General features: G+C 39.7%; 1 protein-coding gene across 4 annotated transcripts in view; it reads right to left on the bottom strand.

Annotated features, from left to right (window-relative positions):
- Nucleotides 1–26,175, bottom strand: part of Crag (DENN domain-containing protein Crag) — a 201,919-nt gene that overhangs the window by 138,573 nt on the left and 37,171 nt on the right. For all 4 annotated transcript variants that reach the window (XM_070098409.1, XM_070098410.1, XM_070098412.1 and 1 more), the window contains exons 12-14: nucleotides 15,145–15,290; nucleotides 7,593–7,715; nucleotides 6,294–6,499 (exon numbers count right to left, since the gene is read on the bottom strand). In XM_070098409.1, coding sequence (XP_069954510.1) covers nucleotides 6,294–6,499; nucleotides 7,593–7,715; nucleotides 15,145–15,290 — 475 coding nt within the window. The remainder of the gene's footprint in view (nucleotides 1–6,293; nucleotides 6,500–7,592; nucleotides 7,716–15,144; nucleotides 15,291–26,175) is intronic.

Below are 26,175 nucleotides of genomic sequence, written 5' to 3'. Positions count from 1 at the left end.
TATGAGGATAACAAAAAGATTAGGTGATGAAAGATTGAATATCAGATTGGAGGGAGAGAGTATGGAGAAGGTGAATGTATTCAGATATTTGGGAGTGGACTTGTCAGCGGATGGGTCTATGAAAGATGAGGTGAATCATAGAAATGATGAGGGAAAAAGAGTGAGTGGTGCACTTAGGAGTCTGTGGAGACAAAGAACTTTGTCCTTGGAGGCAAAGAGGGGAATGTATGAGAGTATAGTTTTACCAACGCTCTTATATGGGTGTGAAGCGTGGGTGATGAATGTTGCAGCGAGGAGAAGGCTGGAGGCAGTGGAGATGTCATGTCTGAGGGCAATGTGTGGTGTGAATATAATGCAGAGAATTCGTAGTTTGGAAGTTAGGAGGAGGTGCGGGATTACCAAAACTGTTGTCCAGAGGGCTGAGGAAGGGTTGTTGAGGTGGTTCGGACATGTAGAGAGAATGGAGCGAAACAGAATGACTTCAAGAGTGTATCAGTCTGTAGTGGAAGGAAGGCGGGGTAGGGGTCGGCCTAGGAAAGGTTGGAGAGAGGGGGTAAAGGAGGTTTTGTGTGCGAGGGGCTTGGACTTCCAGCAGGTATGCATGAGCGTGTTTGATAGGAGTGAATGGAGACAAATGGTTTTTAATACTTGACGTGCTGTTGGAGTGTGAGCAAAGTAACATTTATGAAGGGGTTCAGGGAAACCGGCAGGCTGGACTTGAGTCCTGGAGATGGGAAGTACAGTGCCTGCACTCTGAAGGAGGGGTGTTAATGTTGCAGTTTAAAAACTGTAGTGTAAAGCACCCTTCTGGCAAGACAGTGATGGAGTGAATGATGGTGAGTTTTTCTTTTTCGGGCCACCCTGCCTTGGTGGGAATCGGCCAGTGTGATAATAAAAAAAAATCTTGCCCGAACTTCCTCCTCCCTTAGTTTATACACTTTCACCTCCCTCTTACTTGTTGTTGCCACCTTCCTCTTTTCCCATCTACCTCTTACTCTAACTGTAGTTACAACTAAATAATGATCTGATATATCAGTTGCCCCTCTATAAACATGTACATCCTGGAGCCTACCCATCAACCTTTTATCCACCAATACATAATCTAACAAACTACTTTCATTACTTGCTATATCATACCTTGTATATTTATTCATCCTCTTTTTCATAAAGTATGTATTACTTATTACCAAACCTCTTTCTACACATAGCTCAATTAAAGGCTCCCCATTTACATTTACCCCTGGCACCCCAAATTTACCTACTACTCCCTCCATAACATTTTTACCCACTTTAGCATTGAAATCCCCAACCACCATTACTCTCACACTTGATTCAAAACTCCCCATGCATTCACTCAACATTTCCCAGAATCTCTCTCTCTCCTCTACACTTCTCTCTTCTCCAGGTGCATACACGCTTACTATAACCCACTTTTCACATCCAATCTTTATTTTACTCCACATAATCCTTGAATTTATGCATTTGTAGTCCCTCTTTTCCTGCCATAGCTTATCCTTCAACATTATTGCTACTCCTTCTTTAGCTCTAACTCTATTTGAAACCCCTGACCTAATCCCATTTATTCCTCTCCATTGAAACTCTCCCACCCCCTTCAGCTTTGTTTCACTTAGAGCCAGGACATCCAGTTTCTTCTCATTCATAACATCTACAGTCATCTCTTTCTTATCATTTGCACAACATCCACGCACATTCAGACTTCCCACTTTGACAATTTTCTTCTTCTTATTCTTTTTAGTAATCTTTACAGGAAAAGGGGTTACTAGCCCATTGTTCCCGGCATTTTAGTTGACTTTTACACTATTACTTTTACAATATTATCAATATTACCCAAGGAATAAGCCTTGATAACCCTATGAACTGAGGCACAAGTACAGTATACGTAGATTGTAAGATCCACCTGTCATCTTATCTATCCATGAGACAGGAAGAAAACAGCAATCCTGCCAAGGTGCAAAGTTCACACCCATATGACAGGAGGCTACTACCTCCATGTCTTACTCACTGTGACTCATGAAATTGTAATGACACAACTGCAAATAAACCATACCATTGGGCGGGGATAGAACCCGCAATCGAAGTCATAAAATGAATCAGTCTGGAGTTTTATGACTCTCTGATCGCGGGTTATATCCCTGCCCGTGGTATAGTTTGTCTTTCTCACTTTTACCCACAAGACAGATATTTGTGTTTGTGTCTAGAGAGAGAGGGGCAGGGATATTCGTAGCTTTGAACTGTGGTATTGGTACCCCTCTGGAAAGACTGTGGAGTGATGGTGAAAGTGTCTTCTTCTTTTTGGGTCACCCTACCTTGGTGGAAGATGGTAGGTTTGTTGAAAGAAGTACATAGTGTCCAGAGATGGATCTACTATGAAACTAATGAAACTTAGCTTCAGGGTCCCTAATCCTGGAGGGGCCCCAAAAGCTGACAGTTCAAGCTTTAGGGCCCCAAAATTGTAGGTCCACCACTAGCAGTGTCAAGAGAAAATGTCTCAAAAGCAACTCACAAACCTCCACCATTATTCTGCTACTCTTACACACAAGAACTGGAAAATAACTCTTATGATCTATTTTAAATATTGCAGGTAATTAAAATATTTTATGTGAGCCAGTAAATGTGTGTAAGTTATCCAGTAAGGAAAAGTGGAGGCTTGATCCTCCATCCCTGCATGATATTCAGTGCAAGGAGAGACAAGAGACTCAATTCTCTGTTTGCTAGTCTTGAGACAGACAATAAGGTACAGCCCAGCAAACACCCAATGCCATATAAGTGTTCCTGTACACCTCCCACAATCTATGCTTGCCTCTTACAATCCTTCACAAGTGTCCTTTCAAGAGGGTCCTTTGATACTGGTGAGGTGCTCTTGCTTCAAGGAATTTTGAGCTAACCTTCCCTTCTATGCATCACTACCTTCCAGGCTCAGTGCACTACACCACCTTTATGGATTTAGCTCTTCTCAACAAAACAATAATAATAATAATAATAATAATAATAATAATAATTACAGGTAGTAGGTTGGTAGACAGCAACCGCCCAGGGAGGTACTACCATCCTGCCAAGTGAATGTACAACGAAAGCCTGTAATTGTTTTACATGATGGTAGGATTGCTGGTGTCCTTTTTTCTGTCTCATGAACATGCAAGATTTCAGGTACGTATTGCTACTTCTACTTACACTTAGGTCACACTACACATACATGTACAAGCACATATATACACACCCCTCTGGGTTTTCTTCTATTTTCTTTCTAGTTCTTGTTCTTGTTTATTTCCTCTAATCTCCATGGGGAAGTGGAACAGAAGTCTTCCTCCGTAAGTCATGCGTGTTGTGAGAGGTGACTAAAATGCCGGAAGCAAGGGGCTAGTAACCTCTTCTCCTGTATATATTACTAAATGTAAAAGGAGAAACTTTCGTTTTTCCTTTTGGGCCACCCCGCCTCAGTGGGATACGGCCGGTGTGTTGAAAGAAGAAAGAATAACAATAACTGTAGGTAGTAGGTTGGTAGACAGCAACCACCCAGGGAGGTACTACCATCCTGCCAAGTGAGTGTAAAACGAAAGCCTGTAATTGTTTTACATGATGGTAGGATTGCTGGTGTCTTTTTTCTGTCTCATAAACATGCAAGATTTCAGGCACATCTTGCTACTTCTACTTACACTTAGGTCACACTACACACACATGTACAAGCATATATATACACACCCCTCTGGGTTTTCTTCTATTTTCTTTCTAGTTCTTGTTCTTGTTTATTTCCTCTAATCTCCATGGGGAAGTGGAACAGAATTCTTCCTCCGTAAGCCATGCGTGTTGTAAGAGGTGACTAAAATGCCGGGAGCAAGGGGGCTAGTGACCCCTTCTTCTGTACGAAATACTAAAATTTTAAAAAGAGAAACTTTCATTTTTCTTTTTGGGTCACCCTGCCTTGGTGGGATACGGCCAGTTTGTTGAAAAAAAAATAATAATTATAATAATAATAATAATCTTAAAAGTATGTTACTCTATTTACAGTAGAATTAACCCGTATATATATTTCTTGAAAAATGTACATTTCTTGAGATTGATGGACTGAATTATCTGACTGATTACCCCCAAACTTCTCTACATCTTCCACTGTTCTTCTCTGTATTGGATGAAATGTTTCCTCAATAAAGATTCCCAAATGTTGTGCAAGTGCCTCATTCTTCAGCTTGTTGGTTTTCTAAACTAGAGATTTCTTGCTCTCCTCTATAAGCCATATGCATTGTAAGAGGTGACTAAAATGCTGGGAGCAACAGCTGGTAACCCCTCCTTCCAGGAACAAGGGGGCTATTAACCCCTTCACCCAAGAACAAGAGGGCTAGTAACCCCTTCTCCCAGGAGCAAGGGGGCTAGTAACCCCTTCTCCCAGGAACAAGGGGGCTATTATCCCCTTCACTCAAAAACAAGAGGGGTAGTAACCCTTTCTCCCAGGAGCAAGGGGGCTAGTAACCTCTTCTACCAGGAGCAAGGGGGCTAGTAACCCTTTCTCCCAGGAGCAAGAGGGCTAGCAACCCCTTCTCACAGGAACATTGGGGCTAGTAACCCCCATCTCCCAAGAACAAGGGGCTAGCAATCTCTTCTCCCAGGAACAAGGGGGCTAATAACTCCTTCTCCGAGGAACATGGGGGCTAGTAATCAAGAACAAGAGGGCTAGTAACCCATTCTCCCAAGAACAAGAGGGCTAGTAACCCTTTCTCCCAAGAACAAGAGGGCTAGTAACCCCTTTTCCCAAGAACAAGAGGGCTAGTAACCCCTTCTCCCAAAAACAAGAGGGCTAGTAACCCCTTCTCCCAAGAACAAGAGGGCTAGTAACTCTTCTCAAGAAAAAGAGAGCTAGTAACCTCTTCTCCCAAGACTCATGAAATTGTAATGACACAATTGCAAACAAACCACACCACAGGCGGAGTTAGAACCCAGGACCAGAGTCTCAAAACTCAAGACCGACGAATTACCCACTGGGCCAGCTAGCCACAATAAGATTCATCTAACTAGGTATATTTATACACCATAGGAAGGTTGGCATGTTGATGGCTTTGAGGGGGATTTGAGCTAGAGTTCGTCATGGCCACGCTAGTTGGAAATTTGTCTGTAAAAACTTGCATTTGTGGTCACAATGGTGCCTATGCTAACCTTCCTACAGTGTATAAATATGCCTAGTTGGATGAATCTTATTGTGGCTAGCTGGCCCAGTGGCTAAAGTGTCTGTCTGGAGTTTTGAGACTCTCTGATCGCAGGTTCTAACCCTGCCTGTGATATGGTTTCTTCTCCCAAGAACAAGAGGGTAAGTAACCCCTTCACCCAAGAACAAGAGGGCTAGTAACCCTTTCTCCCAAAAACAAGAGGGCTAGTAACCCTTTCTCCCAAGAACAAGAGGGCTAGTAACCCCTTCACCCAAGAACAAGAGGGCTAGTAACCCCTTCTCCCAAGAACAAGAGGGCTAGTAACCCCTTCTCCCAAGAACAAGAGGGCTAGTAATCCCTTCTTCCAAGAACAAGAGAGCTAGTAATCCCTTCTCCCAAGAACAAGAGGGCTAGTAACCCCTTCACCCAAGAACAAGAGGGCTAGTAACCCCTTCTCCCAAGAACAAGAGGGCTAGTAACCCCTTCTCCCAAGAACAAGAGGGCTAGTAACCCCTTCTCCCAAGAACAAGAGGGCTAGTAACCCCTTCTCCCAAGAACAAGAGGGCTAGTAACCCCTTCTCCCAAGAACAAGAGGGCTAGTAACCCTTTCTCCCAAGAACAAGAGGGCTAGTAACCCCTTCTCCCAAGAACAAGAGGGCTAGTAACCCCTTCTCCCAAGAACAAGAGGGCTAGTAACCCCTTCTCCCAAGAACAAGAGGGCTAGTAACCCCTTCTCCCAAGAACAAGAGGGCTAGTAACCCCTTCTCCCAAGAACAAAAGGGCTAGTAACCCCTTCTCCCAAGAACAAGAGGGCTAGTAACCCCTTCTCCCAAGAACAAGAGGGCTAGTAACCCCTTCTCCCAAGAACAAGAGGGCTAGTAACCCCTTCTCCCAAGAACAAGAGGGCTAGTAACCCCTTCACCCAAGAACAAGAGGGCTAGTAACCCCTTCACCCAAGAACAAGAGGGCTAGTAACCCCTTCTCCCAAGAACAAGAGGGCTAGTAACCCCTTCTCCTGCATAAATTGCTAAATGTAAAAGGAAGAAAAACCTCATGAAAGTGTTTCTTCTTTTGGGGTCACCCAGCCTTGGTAGGAGACTGCTGCTATTTCAAAAAATAAAAACCTTAAGTACTCACCTGTAACAGGTGGAGAGCAAACACTTGGCCCACAGGATGGGTGTCTGTGAATATCTGGAGGCCAGTCTCTGATCTGTCTTGACCTCTTGCTTGGTGCGACGTGCCAGAGGAGAGGCCGGGGTCATCTGTGGGGCTTTAACCTGAGGGGGCAGCACAGGCTTGGGTTCACCCATGGGAAATAACTCGGGTTTAAGCTTGGGGAAACCCTGAAAAATTAGGTAAAATAAAAACAAAAAATCAGCACAAAAACACTGAACCAAAAAAACTAGTAAAATAATATAGCTGTAATTGCCTATCAAAAACTCAGCATTTAACCCTTAAACTGTCCAAACGTAGATCTATGTTTACGTGCGTAGTGCTCCGAACATAGATCTACTTTTTTTACATGCTTTCAAATGGAGAAAATAAAGGTCGGAGTACTACGCACGTGAACGTAGATCTACGGCTGGACAGTTTAAGGGTTAAATAAAGTCTTGAAACCCAATTTTTTATTAGTCTGCCCAAAATGCACTGCATGCTAATGGTTTTCTTTTGTTCTTACCAATATTTTATTACATGTAAACTACATTACCTGTATACTGCAAAAAAGAAATTTGTATTTGTAATTCCAAAACTAAGAGTTGACTTGAATAATGGATTGCATGCATGGACTACCATAACGTTCTTCTTTTGAATATTATGAATTTTTACTGTTGTCTCTTGAATATTAATTTCTTAAGTTTGTATTGTAGTTCCCATCAAATATCTCAGTCAAAATATGGTTTACCAGTTTAATTTCAATTAGACACGAGTGTACAGTGGACCCCCGCATAACGATTACCTCCGAATGCGACCAATTATGTAAGTGTATTTATGTAAGTGCGTTTGTACGTGTATGTTTGGGGGTCTGAAATGGACTAATCTACTTCACAATATTTCTTATGGGAACAAATTCGGTCAGTACTGGCACCTGAACATACTTCTGGAGTGAAAAAAAATCGTTAACCGGGGGTCCACTGTATTAGGTTTCTCTTGTCATTTTTTTAAATTACTCCATCTGTCATTACAAGACAAATTTTTTTTAGGCTTTTGCCTCATCATTTTCCCTTTTATTATCATTTAATTTTGTCTGGTTACTAAGCATCTTGTGCTCATGTGTGGGAACGCAACTACAGTTGCAGGTAACAGACAAATGCAAGACAAGTTGGCAACAGTTAGGTACCTTTATTCTGAAAAATTTTGGAATAAAGATACCTAACTGTTGCACATGTGTCTAACTGATCAACTTGTCAGTATTGTACACCATTATTATATTCTTACAGAGTAGGTGTAGGTGATGCCTTCAGGAAGGTAGAGAGGTTCTGGTGGTGGGAGAAACAGTGTGTGCTCACTCTGGGCCAATTCCACCTCCAGCAAACGCACGCTGGTGTCATCATCAACAACCTGAGAAGATTACTGGGTTTAAAACCAAGTGATTACATGACAGTCATCAAGGATCACTACCACTTGTGCACAACCAACCAAAAACATACTTTAAACCCTAAAATTGGGACTGAAGAAAACTCTTTGACTTATACAGTAAGGCCCCGCTTTACGGCGTTTCGCCTTACGGCGTTCCGCTAATACGGCGATGTCAAATTGTGACCAAAATTTGCTATACAGCAAGCGGTCTTTCAAATACGGCGCCCCCACCCGGTTTGTTTACATTTTCCGTGACCACATCTATTATGTTAGGAAACTTTCCAAAATTTCAAGTGTTTTAAAGTTACTGCATATTTTATATGTACTCTGATAATTATACTTATGTGTACCTGTACCTAAATATACTTACACACTGTGCTGGTGTGCAGGTACACATTAAAATCGCTAAGTCTCTCTCTACTCATGACGCCAATACTACGTAATAATAATCACTCTTGGGCACACTAAATGTCTTATTTTACATCAATATAGGCATTTTCATTAATCCATCTATGATATTTTCCTCAAAATTATATATGAAACCCATTACATAGCATATAAACATGATACATACACTCAGAATAAAAATTGATGTAAATATGAGATTTGTTTACAAAGCAGCTGTGTAGGTAGTGTCGGAAGAATTATGTTTTCTCTAGTCAAACACTGGGGGGTAACTGTAGAAAAATATTCTTTTCATATGCCTTTACTCTATGTATAGCAATTCACGACCCTTCTGGGTTTAGTGCTTTTTATAATAAATAATAATAATAATTATTATTATTATTTTTTTTTTTTTTTTTTTTTTCAACAAGTCGGTCGTCTCCCACCGAGGCAGGGTGACCCAAAAAAGAAAGAAAATCCCCAAAAAGAAAATACTTTCATCATCATTCAACACTTTCACCACACACATTATCACTGCTTTTGCAGAGGTGCTCAGAATACAACAGCTTAGAAGCATATACGTAAAAAGATAAACAACATATCCCTCCAAACAATAACAATATTATTATTAATATTAATAATAATAATAATATTATTATTATTATTATTAATATTATTATCTTCATTCACTCTAAAAATGGTGTGTTGCTGTTTGTTTATTCTGAACTAACTTGTACAACTTGTACACAATGTAAGAGTATTTGTATTGTGAGGTAATTATTATTATAAAAAAAAAAATTATTGAGGTAAATGTTTTACAAACTCTTACAAATGGACGTGAATGAACTAAAAGTAGACACATATTAATACGCATTTATTTTGCCTGACCAAGTGATCGTCCACTACCTGTTCAGTTTGTGTTCTTACACTGTCTCAACTCTGTATCTCGTTCTCTCTCTCGTTTACTCTTTCGTTAACTAGTTGCCTCTTATTGACGATGGCGTCTAAGGTTAGCTGTGATAAAAAGAGAAGTTGTAAGCCTCTTGTTTTAAGTGCCAAGTTAGAGGATGATGGTGTGCCATTCTGATTTTATTCAATAAACACCCTGCCACTCACCTCTCACACATTAATATTAATATTTTAAGGTAAGTAATAAGTGTACTCTGTGTGTATCTTACCTTTTATTGTGTTTTTAATGCCTATTTCTATTGCTAACTTAATATTAGTGTAAACTTGTTGTTTACCTGGAGTTTACCTGGAGAGAGTTCCGGGGGTCAACGCCCCCGCGGCCCGGTCTGTGACCAGGCCTCCTTAGGTCAGTATCTCAGTGTCCCAGGATGTCACCCCCACACCAGTCGACTAACACCAGGTACCCATTTTACTGATGGGGAACATAGACAACAGGTGGAAAGAAACACGTCCAATGTTTCTACTCTGGCTGGGAATCGAACCAAGGCCCTCACCGTGTGAAGCGAGAGCGTTAACCACCAGGCCACCAGGCATTTATTGCATATTTTATGTGTGCTCTGATAATAATACTTGTGGAGCTGTGTGGTAGCCGGATGGAGGGACAACATTACGTTTTCTCTGTTCAGCCATCAGAGAAAACGTGCATGAATCTGCGTTTGGCCCAGCCACTCCCTCACTCCGCTTTTGTTTACAATTTTCGGCATGAATTATTCATTACTTCTACCTTCGTTTATGATGGCATCTAAAGGTAGCTGTTAGAAATGATTAAATTCAGTGAACAAGGCATGTCGCTATTAATAATATGGCTCTGGGCCACAGTGTAGGTAGCCGGTAGGTGTAGCCCAGGCGGGCTACACCTACCGGCTACCTACACTGACTTTATACAAATAAATACTACTCACCTCTCTTCCTATATTAAGACTACACATATTTTAAGGTAAATAATGAGTGTACTGTATGTGCATTTTACCTCACTGGGATGTTTTAAATATCGTATATTAAGTATGAGACGGGGAGCCAGTGGTACCTACACCTGGGCTACCTGCACCTGACTTCCTACAAATAAGTACTACTCACCTCTCTCCCTACATTAAGATTACAAATACTTTAAGATAAGTAATGAATTTACTGTGACTGTATTTTACTTTGTGTGTTTTTAATGCCTGGTTCTATTACTAACTTAATATAATTTAGTGTAAACTTGTTGTCTGGCATTTATATGCATTTATAAATGGAAAAAAATGGAGTTCTGCCTTCCGGTGATGTCTGCTTTCCGGCGACAGCCTGGAACCTAACCCGCCGTATAAGTGGGGCCCTACTGTATATACTGAGAAACACACATCTCAGAATATATCCACACAGAGATACACACCTCTTGGAGTACACACACGATTAATATAGCTAAAAAGATGGAGATTTCTAATTCACATATTCAAACATTTACTAGCTATTCCAACAATCAAATCAAGTGCTTAGGTTTTGAATCACTGTTTAGGCATCCTCAGAGAGCTAGTCCATCGCTCAGGATGGATTTGAACTCTGCGTTTAAATCCCAAGCACTCTGTTTCAACTGTTTACATTTGTTCACTATAGATATCAAATATGGCAGAAATTTAGTAGCATTGTTTGCCTACCAAGATGCTAGTGAATAATAAAATTTGAAAGCAAACACTCCATGTGAGCATCACAATATTTATTATTATTATTAATATTATTATTACAGGCATACCTCACTAATATGGTGGGTTAGGTTCCAGACCTGGAGAAGAGAGAAGTGTAGAGGAGAGAGAGAGATTCTGGGAAATGTTGAGTGAATGCGTGGGGAGTTTTGAATCAAGTGTGAGAGTAATGGTGGTTGGGGATTTCAATGCTAAAGTGGGTAAAAATGTTATAGAGGGAGTAGTAGGTAAATTTGGGGTGCCAGGGGTAAATGTAAATGGGGAGCCTTTAATTGAGCTATGTGTAGAAAGAAATTTGGTAATAAGTAATACATATTTTATGAAAAAGAAGATAAATAAATATACAAGGTATGATGTAGCACGTAATGAAAGTAGTTTGTTAGATTATGTATTGGTGGATAAAAGGTTGATGGGTAGGCTCCAGGATGTACATGTTTATAGAGGGGCAACTGATATATCGGATCATTATTTAGTTGTAGCTACAGTTAGAGTAAGAGGTAGATGGGAAAAGAGGAAGGTGGCAACAACAAGTAAGAGGGAGGTGAAAGTGTATAAACTAAGGGAGGAGGAAGTTCGGGCGAGATATAAGCGACTATTGGCAGAAAGGTGGGCTAGTGCAAAGATGAGTAGTGGGGGGGTTGAAGAGGGTTGGAATAGTTTTAAAAATGCAGTATTAGAATGTGGGGCAGAAGTTTGTGGTTATAGGAGGGTGGGGGCAGGAGGAAAGAGGAGTGATTGGTGGAATGATGAAGTAAAGGGTGTGATAAAAGAGAAAAACGTAGCTTACGAGAGGTTTTTACAAAGCATAAGTGTTATAAGAAGAGCAGAGTATATGAAGAGTAAAAGAAAGGTGAAGAGAGTGGTGAGAGAATGCAAAAGGAGAGCAGATGAAAGAGTGGGAGAGGCACTGTCAAGAAATTTTAATGAAAATAAGAAAAAATTTTGGAGTGAGTTAAACAAGTTAAGAAAGCCTAGGGAAAGTATGGATTTGTCAGTCAAAAACAGAGTAGGGGAGTTAGTAGATGGGGAGAGGGAGGTATTAGGTAGATGGAGAGAATATTTTGAAGAACTTTTAAATGTTGAGGAAGAAAGGGAGGCAGTAATTTCATGCACTGGCCAGGGAGGTATACCATCTTTTAGGAGTGAAGAAGAGCAGAATGTAAGTGTGGTGGAGGTACGTGAGGCATTACGTAGAATGAAAGGGGGTAAAGCAGCTGCAACTGATGGGATCATGACAGAAATGTTAAAAGCAGGGGGGGATATAGTGTTGGAGTGGTTGGTACTTTTGTTTAATAAATGTATGAAAGAGGGGAAGGTACCTAGGGATTGGTGGAGAGCATGTATAGTCCCTTTATATAAAGGGAAAAGGGACAAAAGAGATTGTAAAAATTATAGAGGAATAAGTTTACTGAGTATACCAGGAAAAGTATATGGTAGGGTTATAATTGAAAGAATTAGAGGTAAGACAGAATGTAGGATTGCGGATGAGCAGGGAGGCTTCAGAGTGGGTAGGGGATGTGTAGATCAAGTGTTTACATTGAAGCATATATGTGAACAGTATTTAGATAAAGGTAGGAAGTAAATGCTAGGGTGTTTGGGAGAGGGGTGGGATTAAATTATGGGGAATCAAATTCAAAATGGGAATTGACAGTTGCTTTTTGCTGATGATACTGTGCTTATGGGAGATTCTAAAGAAAAATTGCAAAGGTTAGTGGATGAGTTTGAGAATGTGTGTAAAGGTAGAAAGTTGAAAGTGAACATAGAAAAGAGTAAGGTGATGAGGGTATCAAATGATTTAGATAAAGAAAAATTGGATATCAAATTGGGGAGGAGGAGTATGGAAGAAGTGAATGTTTTAAGATACTTGGGAGTTGACGTGTCGGCGGATGGATTTATGAAGGATGAGGTTAATCATAGAATTGATGAGGGAAAAAAGGCGAGTGGTGCGTTGAGGTATATGTGGAGTCAAAAAACGTTATCTATAGAGGCAAAGAAGGGAATGTATGAAAGTATAGTAGTACCAACACTCTTATATGGATGTGAAGCTTGGGTGGTAAATGCAGCAGCGAGGAGACGGTTGGAGGCAGTGGAGATGTCCTGTCTAAGGGCAATGTGTGGTGTAAATATTATGCAGAAAATTCGGAGTATGGAAATTAGGAGAAGGTGTGGAGTTAATAAAAGCATTAGTCAGAGGGCAGAAGAGGGGTTGTTGAGGTGGTTTGGTCATTTAGAGAGAATGGATCAAAGTAGAATGACATGGAAAGCATATAAATCTATAGGGAAAGGAAGGAGGGGTAGGGGTCGTCCTCGAAAGGGTTGGAAAGAGGGGGTAAAGGATGTTTTGTGGGCTAGGGGCTTGGATTTCCAGCAAGCGTGCATGAGCGTGTTAGATAGGAGTGAATGGAGGCGAATGATACTTGGGACCTGACGATCTGTTGGAGTGTGAGCAGGGTAATATTTAGTGAAGGGATTCAGGGAAACCGGTTATGTTCATATAGTCGGACTTGAGTCCTGGAAATGGGAAGTACAATGTCTGCACTTTAAAGGAGGGGTTTGGGATATTGGCAGTTTGGAGGGATATGTTGTGTATCTTTATACGTATATGCTTCTAAGCTGTTGTATTCTGAGCACCTCTGCAAAAGCAGTGATAATGTGTGAGTGTGGTGAAAGTGTTGAATGATGATGAAAGTATTTTCTTTCTGGGGATTTTCTTTCTTTTTTGGGTCACCCTGCCTCGGTGGGAGACGGCCGACTTGTTGAAAAAAGAAAAAAAAAAAAAAAAAAATAAAAGGTTCCAGACTGTCACATTAATGCAAATCTGTCTTTTTAAAACTTAAAAATATTGTTTACACTATCATTTACTAAGTGTGCAATAGCACAAGGAATAAAAAAATATACAAAAGAAAAAACAATTAATCCAAAAATTTTTAAAATTGCCAAAAACCATCTTAAGAGCAAAGCAAGCACCAAAAATAATAAATGCAAATATAATTGAAAAGCGCCATATTAGCGAAATGCTCTAAAGTGAGCGCTGTGTAACGAATATATGATGTGTACCTGTATTTATCTAGCTGCTAATTTAAGTATTCAGGGGATGGGGATAAGCTCCAGCTTCTGGTCTGACTTTTTTTGGGTTATCCTAGATAATCTACACACATGCTGCTATGTATGATAATCTATGTATTTATGTGTACCTGTATCTGAATAAAAACTTACTTAATTCCAAACTTCCGACTAACTGAAGTCGTCAAGTCTTATCATAGTTTTTGAATCTCTCTTATGGAGTTTGCTACCACTTTGCCACTGTATAACCAATTCCACTTATTTACCTCATTTACACTGAAGAAATACTCTCTAGTAATCCTCTGGCTCATGTGCACATGTTAGGTTAGGTTAGGTAAGGTTTGTCAAGAAACAGGACAAGTGTTTCCTGATGCTGGTCTTAAGTCATTTTATGACCTGCAGCTGGAGCTTTTGGTCATCTGACTGAGGCCTTCCACTGGCTTACCACTCCACCACTTTGAAAATTATGGTTATGATTATCAACATTTATTGTTATGGATGTGTTATTTCCATCCATGCCCCTTGTTATTGTTGCATCTCTGGATTAAAGGTTAGTTATCTTTGTCTACCTAGTCTATGATCTGTGATGAAAGAAGTGTGATAAAGTGATAAAAACTTGTTTCTGTTCACCCTATATATGATCTGTGATGAAAGAAATGTGCAACAGAAACGTATTTCAGCAATTAACCCTTAAACTGTCCAAACGTAGATCTATGTTCACTCGCATTCTGGTCTGAACGTAGATCTACTATTCTTTTACATATGATTGCATGTTAAATGGAATGAAGATCTACATTTGGAGCACTACTCGAGTGAACGTAGATCTACATTTGGAGCACTACTCGAGTGAACATAGATCTACGTTTGGACAGTTTAAGGGTTAAAGTACAGTAAGTCCTCAACTTCCAAACATGTTTAGAATAACAAAAATGCGCAATACCATGACTGGAACAATACACAAATAACCTGCACTACCTACTGCCTCTCTTCTCCCATCCCTGTCTGCTGGCCTGTGTATATTCCCTCCCTCTCTTCTTTTTGTTAGCATGACTTTGTAAATGGTCCAAGTCGGACTGAAACATCGTTGTTAGCTCCTCTCTCCTATGTGCAAGTTATTTGTGTATGTTGAGAATCTTTTGTAATGTGTACAATACCATTATATCATTATGGTGTATATCATCATTATTATACACAATACAGAAGGTCCTCAACGTGTTTGTAAGTTGAAGACTTCCTCTATTATGAATATTATACACCATTTAGGAGGTCCTTAATGTGCTTTTAAGTTGGTGACTTTCTGTACCCTCGTCCCTAACCTTCTCGGCACAGTCATCGAAGAATGCCAGGGATGCATCCTTATCCGACACAAACGAGCGTTCTTCTATAAACTTGCTGAACATCTGTGTATTCACCAACAGCTGATAAAATTTGTGGTACTTCTTGTCTCTGGATTTTACAAAAGCTGCAAAACAAAAATATTTTTAATTGCAGTACAAAAATATTTTTAATTGCATTATGAAAACACTAAGAAAAATCACTATAGATTAGAATATAATTTACAAAATAACACTGGTTAAGTTTTTGCCATTGCATAACAAAATACCACTACACAACAATAATTCCTGCTCCCTATTCCACAATGGGTATCCCTCTCACTTTATACAATAGATGGATTCCAGGAGAATGGTGTATATAGAGGAGGGCCCCATTTTACAGCACTTTGCTATACTGTGGTTTTTAGTTATATCTATTCATTTATTCAGACTTCCTACAATAAATATATTCACCACTAACTATAAGCTAAGGATGAAAATATTTTAAGGTAAGTAATGTGTGTAGTGTATATGCAATTTTTAGGCCTAGCTCTATTACTCACTTAATATATCTTATCAGGCTTTTATATGCATTTGAAAGTGATAAAAGCTGTTTCACTTTACACCAATTTTCACTTTAAAGCATTAACCTGGAATCTAACCTACTGTATAAGCAGGGCCCTCCTACATCAGAAGCTGCAGTAATCTCAAAGTGTACTGTATTGCCTCATACTCACGTGTTCCAAATTGCACTGATCACACAGGAGCCAATATAAAACAAACACGGAACACTGACTGAAACCGGGTCATCACGTGAAAGCATAAACTAGCTCACAACAACCCCACATACAGCAAGGTATTACTGTGTATGAGGAATAGAAGTCACAATATAATGGCTAGTACAACTTACACCTGGCCTAAAATTTGATAATAAAAAATTAAGCTTGCATTCGGGTTCATCCTAGGCTTGATAATGGTCTAAGATGGACTGAAATGTGGTTTACAGTTCCCTCTTCCCAAATTATAGAAAAGCTTCTCTGTCTTCTTTTAAAAACATAAGAACATAAGAATGGAGGAACATTGCATCAAGCCTACTGGCCCATACTGGGTAAGTCCTTCTCAAACTCAAACCCACTTATAAAAATATTTGCCCAATCTACTTTTAACGTCACTCAAGCCATTTTTAACTCTTTCAGGGTTTCCGTGAGATGTTACCTGTACTCAAGGTCAAATGTAAGATCAGACTCACCAAGATGTTACCTGTACTCAAGGTCAAATGTAAGATCAGATTCACTGAGATAATACCTGTACTCAAGGTCAAATGTAAGATCAGATTCACTGAGATGTTATCTGCACTTGAGGTCAAATCGGAACTAGTGTTTCTCTGATATTGCAATGTTTTTCTTTATTTTTCAAGTTTATTTTTTTTATTTTTTTTTTTTTTTGCATTGTTGAAGATGAATAAATGTACGATCTGTTACCTGTACCCAAAGTGGTATCTGAGTTTATGTTTCCTCAATATTACTACGATTATTTATTTTATCATTAATAAAGTTCAGAAATATTCTCCTGTTCAGTTTATGGCCCTTAACCCTTTCAGAGTTTCTGACGTACCAGTACGACTTACACACCAGGGTTATTGACGTACTAGTACGCCTAAATTCTAGCGCCCTCAAATCTAGCGAGAGAAAGATGGTAGGCCTACATATGAAAGAATGGGTCTATGTGGTCAGTGTGTGCAGTATAAAAAAATCCTGCAGCACACAGTACGTAATGAGAAAAAAAAAACTTTGACAGTGTTTTTGGTTTAAAACAGCGACTTTGCACTGTACAGTGGACCCCCGCATAACGATGGCATCACATAGCGATTATTTCGCATACCGCTTACTTTAATCGCAAAAATTTTGCCTCACATACCGCTTAAAAACCCGCTTACCGATTTTCGTCCGAGACGCGGCCTGAGCCACGCTCACATGTTCCGCCGGTGGCATTGTTTACCAGCCAGCCTCCGCGGTAACATCCAAGCATACAATCGGAATATTTCGTATTATTACAGTGTTTTCGGTGCTTTTTCTGGAAAATAAGTGACCATGGGCCCCAAGAAAGCTTCTAGTGCCAACCCTACAGCAATAAGGGTGAGAATTACAATAGAGATGAAGAAAAAGATCATTGATAAGTATGAAAGTGGAGTGCATGTCTCCGAGCTGGCCAGGTTGTATAATAAACCCCAATCAACCATCGCTACTATTGGTGGTACAGCTGCTGCTGCTGCTGCACTGTCAGCTGCTGCTGCTGCTGCTGCTGTAGCACCGTTGTTGGTGTGGCTTATTGAGAATACCAAGAAACAATTAACCCCAGAGGATTTGCCACGCAGGATAACCCAAAAAAGTCAGTGTCATCGAAGACTGTCTAACTTATTTCCATTGGGGTCCTTAATCTTGTCTCCCAGGATGCAACCCACACAAGTCGACTAACACCCAGGTGAACAGGGAAAAATGCCTGGAACTAGTGCTCATATTGGTGAATTTAAAGCCAGCAAAGGTTGGTTTGAGAGATTTAAGAATCGTAGTGGCATACACAGTGTGATAAGGCCTGTTCTGGAAGAAAATGCCAAACAGGACCTACAGTACTCAGGAGGAAAAGGCACTCCCAGGACACAGTGTCTCATCAGTCATTGCTGCATCTTCAATAAAGGTAAGTGTCATTTATTCTTCATTTAGTAGACTAGTACATGCACAATATATACTGTGCATGTACTACTCTACTATTGTGCATGTATCCTTCTCTTTGTGTGTGGGAAAATGTATATTTCATGTGGTAAAATTTTTTTTTTCATACTTTTGGGTGTCTTGCACGGATTAATTTGATTTCCATTATTTCTTATGGGGAAAATTCATTCACATAGCGATTATTTCGCATAACAATTACCCCTCTTGCACGGATTAAAATCGTTAACGGGGGGTCCACTGTATTTTCATATAGTATTTATGGTTGTATTCCAGTTTTCCGGGTCTCATTTTATAGAATGGAAGACATATTACAGAAATTGAGATGATTTTGATTGGTTTCACAATAAAAAGTACCTTGAAATTGAGCTCAAAGTAGCAGAAATGTTCGATTTTTGCCAAAGTTCAAAAGTGAACAAATTATGCCACGCGTCCAATAAGCGTCAACTGGCGAGTCTAATATTCTTTCACAAGTGCGCTGATATTATTTATACCATTTCTACACTAATGCAGTGGTCTGCATAACATTTTTATTTTTTGTGAGAATAAAAATTCAAAGTGGAAAGCAAAAGAAATGTAAGAGGGGCATGGGAACATGATTAATGAACAGAGAAAATGTTATTTTAGTGCCAGGAATGTCTGTCTTGTTTATTCTGGACCCTATTTGGAAATTGGCATCTTTTGAAACTTGTGTGAAATTGGCAAAATTGCTAATTTCTGACCACCTTATAGGATAGTTGAAATTGGTAAATGGGTGGTTTCTTTTACTCATTCGATAGAGAAAATGGAGTTCAAGCAAAATAGCTATGATTTTTGTCGACTAGTACATTGGAATTGACTGAAAATAGGGCTCAAAGTGGGCGAAATCGCCAATGCGTAAACATCGTCGAGACCGCTAACTTCGCGAGAGCATAATTCCCTAAGTTTTCCACCAAATTTCATACTTTTGGTGTCATTATGATCAGGAAAACATTCTCTATCTTTTCATAAGAAAAATCATTTTTTTTTCTGAAAAATTTTTGACCCTGAGAACAGGTTTAGGAGAGAGCCTCTTGACCCTGAAAGGGTTAATGCTTTATTTTTTTATTAACACATCAGCTATTTCCCACCAAGGCAGGGCGGCCCAAAAAAGAAAAGCTTTCATCACCACTACCGGGATACACAGCAATCCATAACTGCAGACTACACCAAGTTGGGGGAGGTATTGCAATCTATTACTCTAACGAACTATCTTGTTATAACACCACTTGCTTTAGTGATGAATACGGAGAATATATTTTTTCAAATTTTACTGCAAAAAACCTTAAGACTCCTATTACAGTAGGTACAAGGGATGTATCGGATATCCGTATCCACATCCGCGGAACATCTGCACAATTTCTTACATCCGCATCCCCATGTTTCTAAACGAGATATTCGCATCCGGAATCACGATTAAATAAACATCTGCATCTGCATCTGCATCCGCCCCAAACAAAGAGTATGTGTCGGATATTATAACCTAAATTACAGAGCTTGCATGTTTATTTCCAACATACTTGTTCTTATGCTAAGCTTCACAAATTTATATTGCTAGCTTCAAATCTTATAACTTAATGACCTGTGCAGAGAGAGAGGACATAAGAAAGGAGGAACACTGCACTAGGCCTGTTGGCCCATACTAGGCAGGTCCTTCAGAATCCATACCACTAATAGAATATTTGCCCAACCCAATTTTCAATGCTACCCAAGAAATAAGCTTTGATAATTCTATTTACTCATGTGCAAGTCCCACTCAAATCCAACATCTCTCACTCATGTATTTATCCATCCTAAATTTGAAACTACCCAAGGCTTTAGCCCTACTAGGCAGACTGTCCCACTCGTCAACTACCCTATTTCCATGTGCCATGTGTGCCATGTGCGACTGTGTGTGTGAGACTCACACACAGAGTAACACACAGTCACACACACTGTGGAGGTGTATAAATGGAGAACAGGAATTAATAAAAGGGGGGGTAAATAGTGTTTGATAAACATATTAGGTTGGATGAACACATGAGTGAGAGGGGTTGGATTTGAGTGGGACTTGTACATGAGTAGAATTATCAAAGCTTATTGCTTGGGTAGCACTGAAAATTGGGTTGGGCAAATATTCTGTTAGTGGGATGGACTGTGAAGGACCTACATAGTATGGGCCAACAGGCCTGATGCAGTGTTTCTTCTTTCTATTTACTCACGTGCAAGTCCCACTCAAATCCAACCCCTCTCACTCGTGTATTAATCCAACCTAAATTTGAAACTACCCAAGGTGGGAGAATTGGACCTGCCTTGCATGGGTTGGTAGGCCTGCTGCAGTGTTCCTTCTTTCCTATGTGTGGAGCGTCAGTCATCTCTTCATAACTCCACCTGTGCATCATGTGGGAATCTTTATTGAAGAAACGTTTTGCCACACAGTGACTTCATTGTACTGGACTGATGAAGCTACTGTGTGGCGAAATGTTTCTTCAATAAAGATTCCCATATGTTGCACTAGTGTCTTAATTCTTCAACTTGTTGGTTTTCAAAACCATTTATCATAACTCCACCTGTTGTGCATTCCTTGAGTGATGGTGAAATTGCTGAAATAGTGTTAAATACAAATAAGCATGAGAATAGTAGTGATGACGACATCACTACTATTCTCATGCTTATTTGCAGTGCTCCTCTTTCTTAGTATTTGACTGACTCTACTACTACTACTACCACTACTACTACCTCCACTACTACCTCTCTTGCTCCCGTCCCTGTCTGCTGGCCTATATATAGTCGCTCCTACTCTCTTTTTTTGTTAGTGTGACTTTGTAAACGTCGTCGTAAGCTCCTCTCTTTGTCTACAAGTAATATACAATGGCTTCAAAAACTAGTAAAGTGTGGAACTGTTTCCTGCAACAATCAAATGATGTGGTGCAGTGTCTTTTGTGCAAAAAAGATTATTCACGAAAGGGATGTGGAACATCTTTGAAGAACCATTTAACATCAATACATAAAGAACAGTTTGAAGAATTAGAAGCAGAAGAAAAAAGGCAGTCAAAGGAGAAACCAAAGACAGAAAAGACTCCTATGCAAAAAGTAAAGGCAGACTTAAAGCAAAGGAATGTGGGAGAATATTTCCAGAGTGCAAAACTGTGGGATGCTTCCAACCCTAAATCAAAGAAACTGGATAAATGTGTCACAGAAATACTAGTTATGGATGATTTACCCTTCAGCCATGTTGAGGACATTGGATTCATGAGACTGATGGCTGAAGCTGCTCCACAATACAGGATAAAGCAGCGAAACTTTTATTCCTCATTGATATGCAATGATATGCACGAGCATTATGTAATAAAAATATTTGCCATATGGTAAAAAAACAAAATCTGGTGTTTTATGACTACCTTGCAAAATCCGCATCTGCATCCACATTTCGCACGGATGTCAAGATGTGACATCCACAATCTGCATCCACATCTTAGTATAAGCAGATATCCGCATCCGCAGAATAAGTAAGCAAGACATCCTAATACACATCCGCATCCACGGATATCTTAAATTTTCACATCTGATACATCCCTAGTAGGTACCATTTACCAGATGCCACATACAAACATCCCAAATTTTAGTGATAAATTAAAGACACTAATAATAAACAACCAACTGAACAAGCACCACCTACTCTTAGCTGGAGACTTCAACATCAACCTTGGCCTAACATAACCAACCAGTAACAGATTTCATCAACAATATGAACAGCACACTCCTCATACCATCTACAACTAAACCAACCAGGCTGACAGAGACAACTGCAACCATAACTGACCATATATAGACCAATATACTATCCCCCCTTAAATCAGGAATAATCACAGACAGCACTACTGACCACTACCCCACCTCAGAGGCGTCGTAAGGAGGGGGCGGGGGGGCGGGCCACCCCGGGTGACACCATTTAGGGGGTGACACAATAGAGCCTCTAAAAAAGGTGACACTAATGCCCAAAACAGTGCTGCACCAACATAAGAGAAGAAGCCTTCGTTTTTATATAGCCTATTATATATTAACATAGCACAAACAAGCCTATATAGGGAAAATCATCGATTTTGATGATGTGATAGATAATTTTGTATAATTGAAGACAAGGAAATGTAAGATCAGATTCACTGAGATACTACCTGTACTCAAGATCAAATGTAAGATCAGATTCACCAAGATGTTACCTGTACTCAAGGTCAAATGTAAGATCAGATTCACCAAGATGTTACCTGTACTCAAGGTCAAATGTAAGATCAGATTCACTGAGATAATACCTGTACTCAAGGTCAAATGTAAGATCAGATTCACTGAGATGTTATCTGCACTTGAGGTCAAATCGGAACTAGTGTTTCTCTGATATTGCAATGTTTTTCTTTATTTTTCAAGTTTTTTTATTTTTTTTTTTTTTTGCATTGTTGAAGATGAATAAATGTACGATCTGTTACCTGTACCCAAAGTGGTATTTGAGTTTATGTTTCCTCAATATTATTACGATTATTTATTTCATCATTAATAAAGTTCAGAAATATTCTCCTGTTCAGTTTATTGCCCTTAACCCTTTCAGAGTTTCTGACGTACCAGTACGACTTACACACCAGGGTTATTGATGTACTAGTACGCCTAAATTCTAGCGCCCTCAAATCTAGCGAGAGAAAGATGGTAGGCCTACATATGAAAGAATGGGTCTATGTGGTCAGTGTGTGCAGTATAAAAAAATCCTGCAGCACACAGTGCGTAATGAGAAAAAAAAAAACTTTGACAGTGTTTTTGGTTTAAAACAGCGACTTTGCACTGTATTTTTGTATGGTATTTATGATGGTATTCTAGTTTTCCTGGTCTCATTTTATAGAATGGGAAACATATTACAGAAATTGACATGATTTTGATTGGGTTTACAATGAAAAGTACCTTGAAATTGAGCTCAAAGAAGCAGAAATCTTCAATTTTTGCCAAAGTTCAAAAGTAAACAAATCATGCTACGCGTCCAATACACGTCAACTGGTGAGTCTAATATTCTTTCACAAGTGCGCTGATATTATTTATACCATTTCTACACTAATGCAGTAGTCTGCATCACAGTAAATCTTCTATTTTTTGTGAGAATAAAAATTCAAAGTGGAAAGCAAAAGAATGTAAGAGGGGCCTGGGGACGTGACTAATGAACAGAGGAAATGTTATTTTAGTGCCAGGAATGTCTTTCTTGTTTATTCTGGACCCTATTTGGAAATTGGCATCTTTTGAAATTTGTGTGAAATTGGCAAAATTGCTAAATTCTGACCACTTTATTGGATAGTTGAAATCAGTAAATGGGTGGTTTCTTGTACACATTCAATAGAAAAAAAATGGAGTTCTAGCGAAATAGTTATGATTTTTTTCGACTAGTACACTGGAATTGGCCGAAAATAGGGCTCAAAGTGGGCAAAATCGTCGATGCGTAAACATCGTCGAGACCGCTACCTTTGCGAGAGCATAATTCCATAAGTTTTCCATCAAATTTCATATTTTCGGTGTCATTATGATTGGGAAAAGATTCTCTATCTTTTCATAAGAAAAAATAATTTTTTTTTCTTTTGAAAATTTGGCGACCCTGAGAACAAGTCTGGGAGAGGGCCTTTCGACCCTGAAAGGGTTAAACGTTCTCATTGTTAAACGTTTGTCACTGGTCATACAGTAGTGACATAACTGGAGTTTAACCCCCCCATCCCCCCACCCTTGAATTTCATGGGGGTGACACCAGAGATTCCGCCCCAGGTGACACCAACTCTAGCGACGCCTTTGCCCCACCTTCCTCTTAACAAACATTGGTAAACAACTGCTTGAATACAACAAAATTTCTTTTAGACTTCATGATGAGGCCTCAATAAGTAACTTCACAATAGAGCTACAGACAGTTGGCTGGCTTACAGAATTCTCCAATGCCAATGGTATCGATGACTGGATTGACAAATTTCTTAAAAAATTACTTAGACTATATAACAAACATTGTCCTATAAAAATAAAACAGATTACGAATAAACGGCCAGGATGCCCATGGCTAACTAACAGCAAACTAAGGTCTATAATGATAAGAAACATCAGTATGAAAAGCAATATAGGAAGGGTTTAATACACAAAGATATTGTTAAACACTATGCACCAGTTCTCACCAAACTGATAAGAAAGGCCAAGCAATTACTCTATTCCAGCAGATTCACTAATACAAGAGGAGACATAAAGACCTGGAAAACACTCTCTCAGATTCTAGGCAACCACAAACTGAAAAAAAAACAGGGATACTGTTCTAACTAAATCAAATAAATCACAATTACAGCCTATTGATACAGTCAACAAGATAAATGACTTCTTCTCAACCATAGGATCAAACCTTGCCAGTAAAATCCCAGGTACCAATGCCCGAGCAAGTGACTACTTAAATGGAAATTTCCCATCCTCTGTCTATCTTACACATACCAAACCCACCAAAGTCACTTTGATTATCAAGTCACTTAAAAATAAATCAGGGAATCTATCTCAAGTCCCACCATTATTGTACAAGTGAGCAGCTCATGCCCTTTCGCCTGCTATTTCATTACTTTTTAACAAATCCCAAGAAACTAGCACCTTCCCGACACTAGGTGGAAGGTGACCCCAGAGATGTAAATAACTACAAGCCAATATCAAACTTGCTGTTACTATCCAAAATCTTCGAGAAACTAGTGCACAAGAGACTATTCATTTATAACAGCACAAAGCATACTCAACCCCTTCCAATTTGGCTTCAGGAAAAACAAAAGCACAAATGATGCAATAGTAAAAATGCTAGACCTGCTCTACACTGCACTAGAAAATAAGGAATATCTATTAGGACTGTTTATTGACCTAAGAAAAGCTTTTGACACAGTAGACCACAGCATCCTACTCCACAAACTTGACCATTATGGTATAAGAGGCCATGCACTTACACATTTCAAATCCTACCTTACTAACAGGCATCAATACATCGCCATTAAGATGAATGGTTCAGAGAACCGACACGTTGATAAATTAGACATGTGCAACTCTCGGCTATCTTTACTGAAGAAACGTTTCACGCCACAGTGGCTTCATCAGTCCATACAAAGGAGAAACGTGAAGAACAGGAGGAGAATGAGGTAATCAGTCCCTCAACCTTGAGTCGATGTGGTCAGTCCATCAATCTTGAATAGACTACAGCATATGTGCGGAGAAGTAGCTTATATACCGTAGGCAGGAGAGGTGCAGCAGTCATAGGTGGTGTCACATTTGTCCAATGTGGAAGTAGGTCGTGCCCAAGGGTTAGGCAAGCGAAGAATTCCCAAGTATTAAGATCCCAAGAAGTTGCAGTATCTGACAGGATTGTAGATGAATGGGCACGACCTACTTCCACATTGGACAAATGTGACACCACCTATGACTGCTGCACCTCTCCTGCCTACGGTATACAAGCTACTCTCTGCACATATGCTGTATTCTATTTAAGATTGATGGACTGACCACATTGACTCAAGGGTGAGGGACTGATTACCTCATTCTCCTCTTGTTCTTCACGTTTCTCCTTTGTATGGACTGATGAAGCCACTGTGTGGTGAAACGTTTTCTCAATAAAGATACCCGAGAGTTGCACGTGTCTAATTTATCAACGTCTCCATTAAGGACACAACCTCATCATCATGGCCACTTGATACTGGAGTACCTCAGGTAAGTGTCCTTGGTCCCCTGATCTTCCTCTTATACATCAGTGATCTTCCCAACATATCACAACACCTGAAACCAATTATCTTTGATGACGACACAACTTATGTCATCTCCCACCCAAATCTTGCCTCACTCAACACCATAGTTAATGAAGAGCTCCTGAAAATATCAACCTGGATGACTGCCAATAAGCTTACACTTAACACTGACAAAACCTTCTATATTCTGTTTGGTAACAGAGCAGGTGTTGCACAACTCAACATTAAGACTGACAGTGCCCCTACTGCTAAGCATAATGAGGACAAATTCCTGGGCCTACACCTAGACAGCACCCTGAATTTCAGCACCCATATCCAACACATAAAAAAAAGTATCCAAAACTGTTGGGATCCTCTCTAAGATACGTTACTACGTACCACAATCAGCACTACTACTATTCACACATCTATCTCTACCTCACATATACCATTTGTGCTTGGGGATCAACAGTAATTACCCACTTAAAGCCAATAATAACCCAACAAAAAGCCGCAGTAAGAATTATCACACAATCCAATGCTAGGCAACCCCCCCCCCCCACTCT

This window comes from Cherax quadricarinatus, chromosome 62 (genome assembly GCF_038502225.1).
Source record: "Cherax quadricarinatus isolate ZL_2023a chromosome 62, ASM3850222v1, whole genome shotgun sequence".
In the NCBI taxonomy this organism is placed as follows: Eukaryota; Metazoa; Arthropoda; class Malacostraca; order Decapoda; family Parastacidae; genus Cherax; species Cherax quadricarinatus.
Note: the sequence above shows the minus strand (reverse complement) of the source record. Positions and strands in the feature narration are given on the sequence as shown.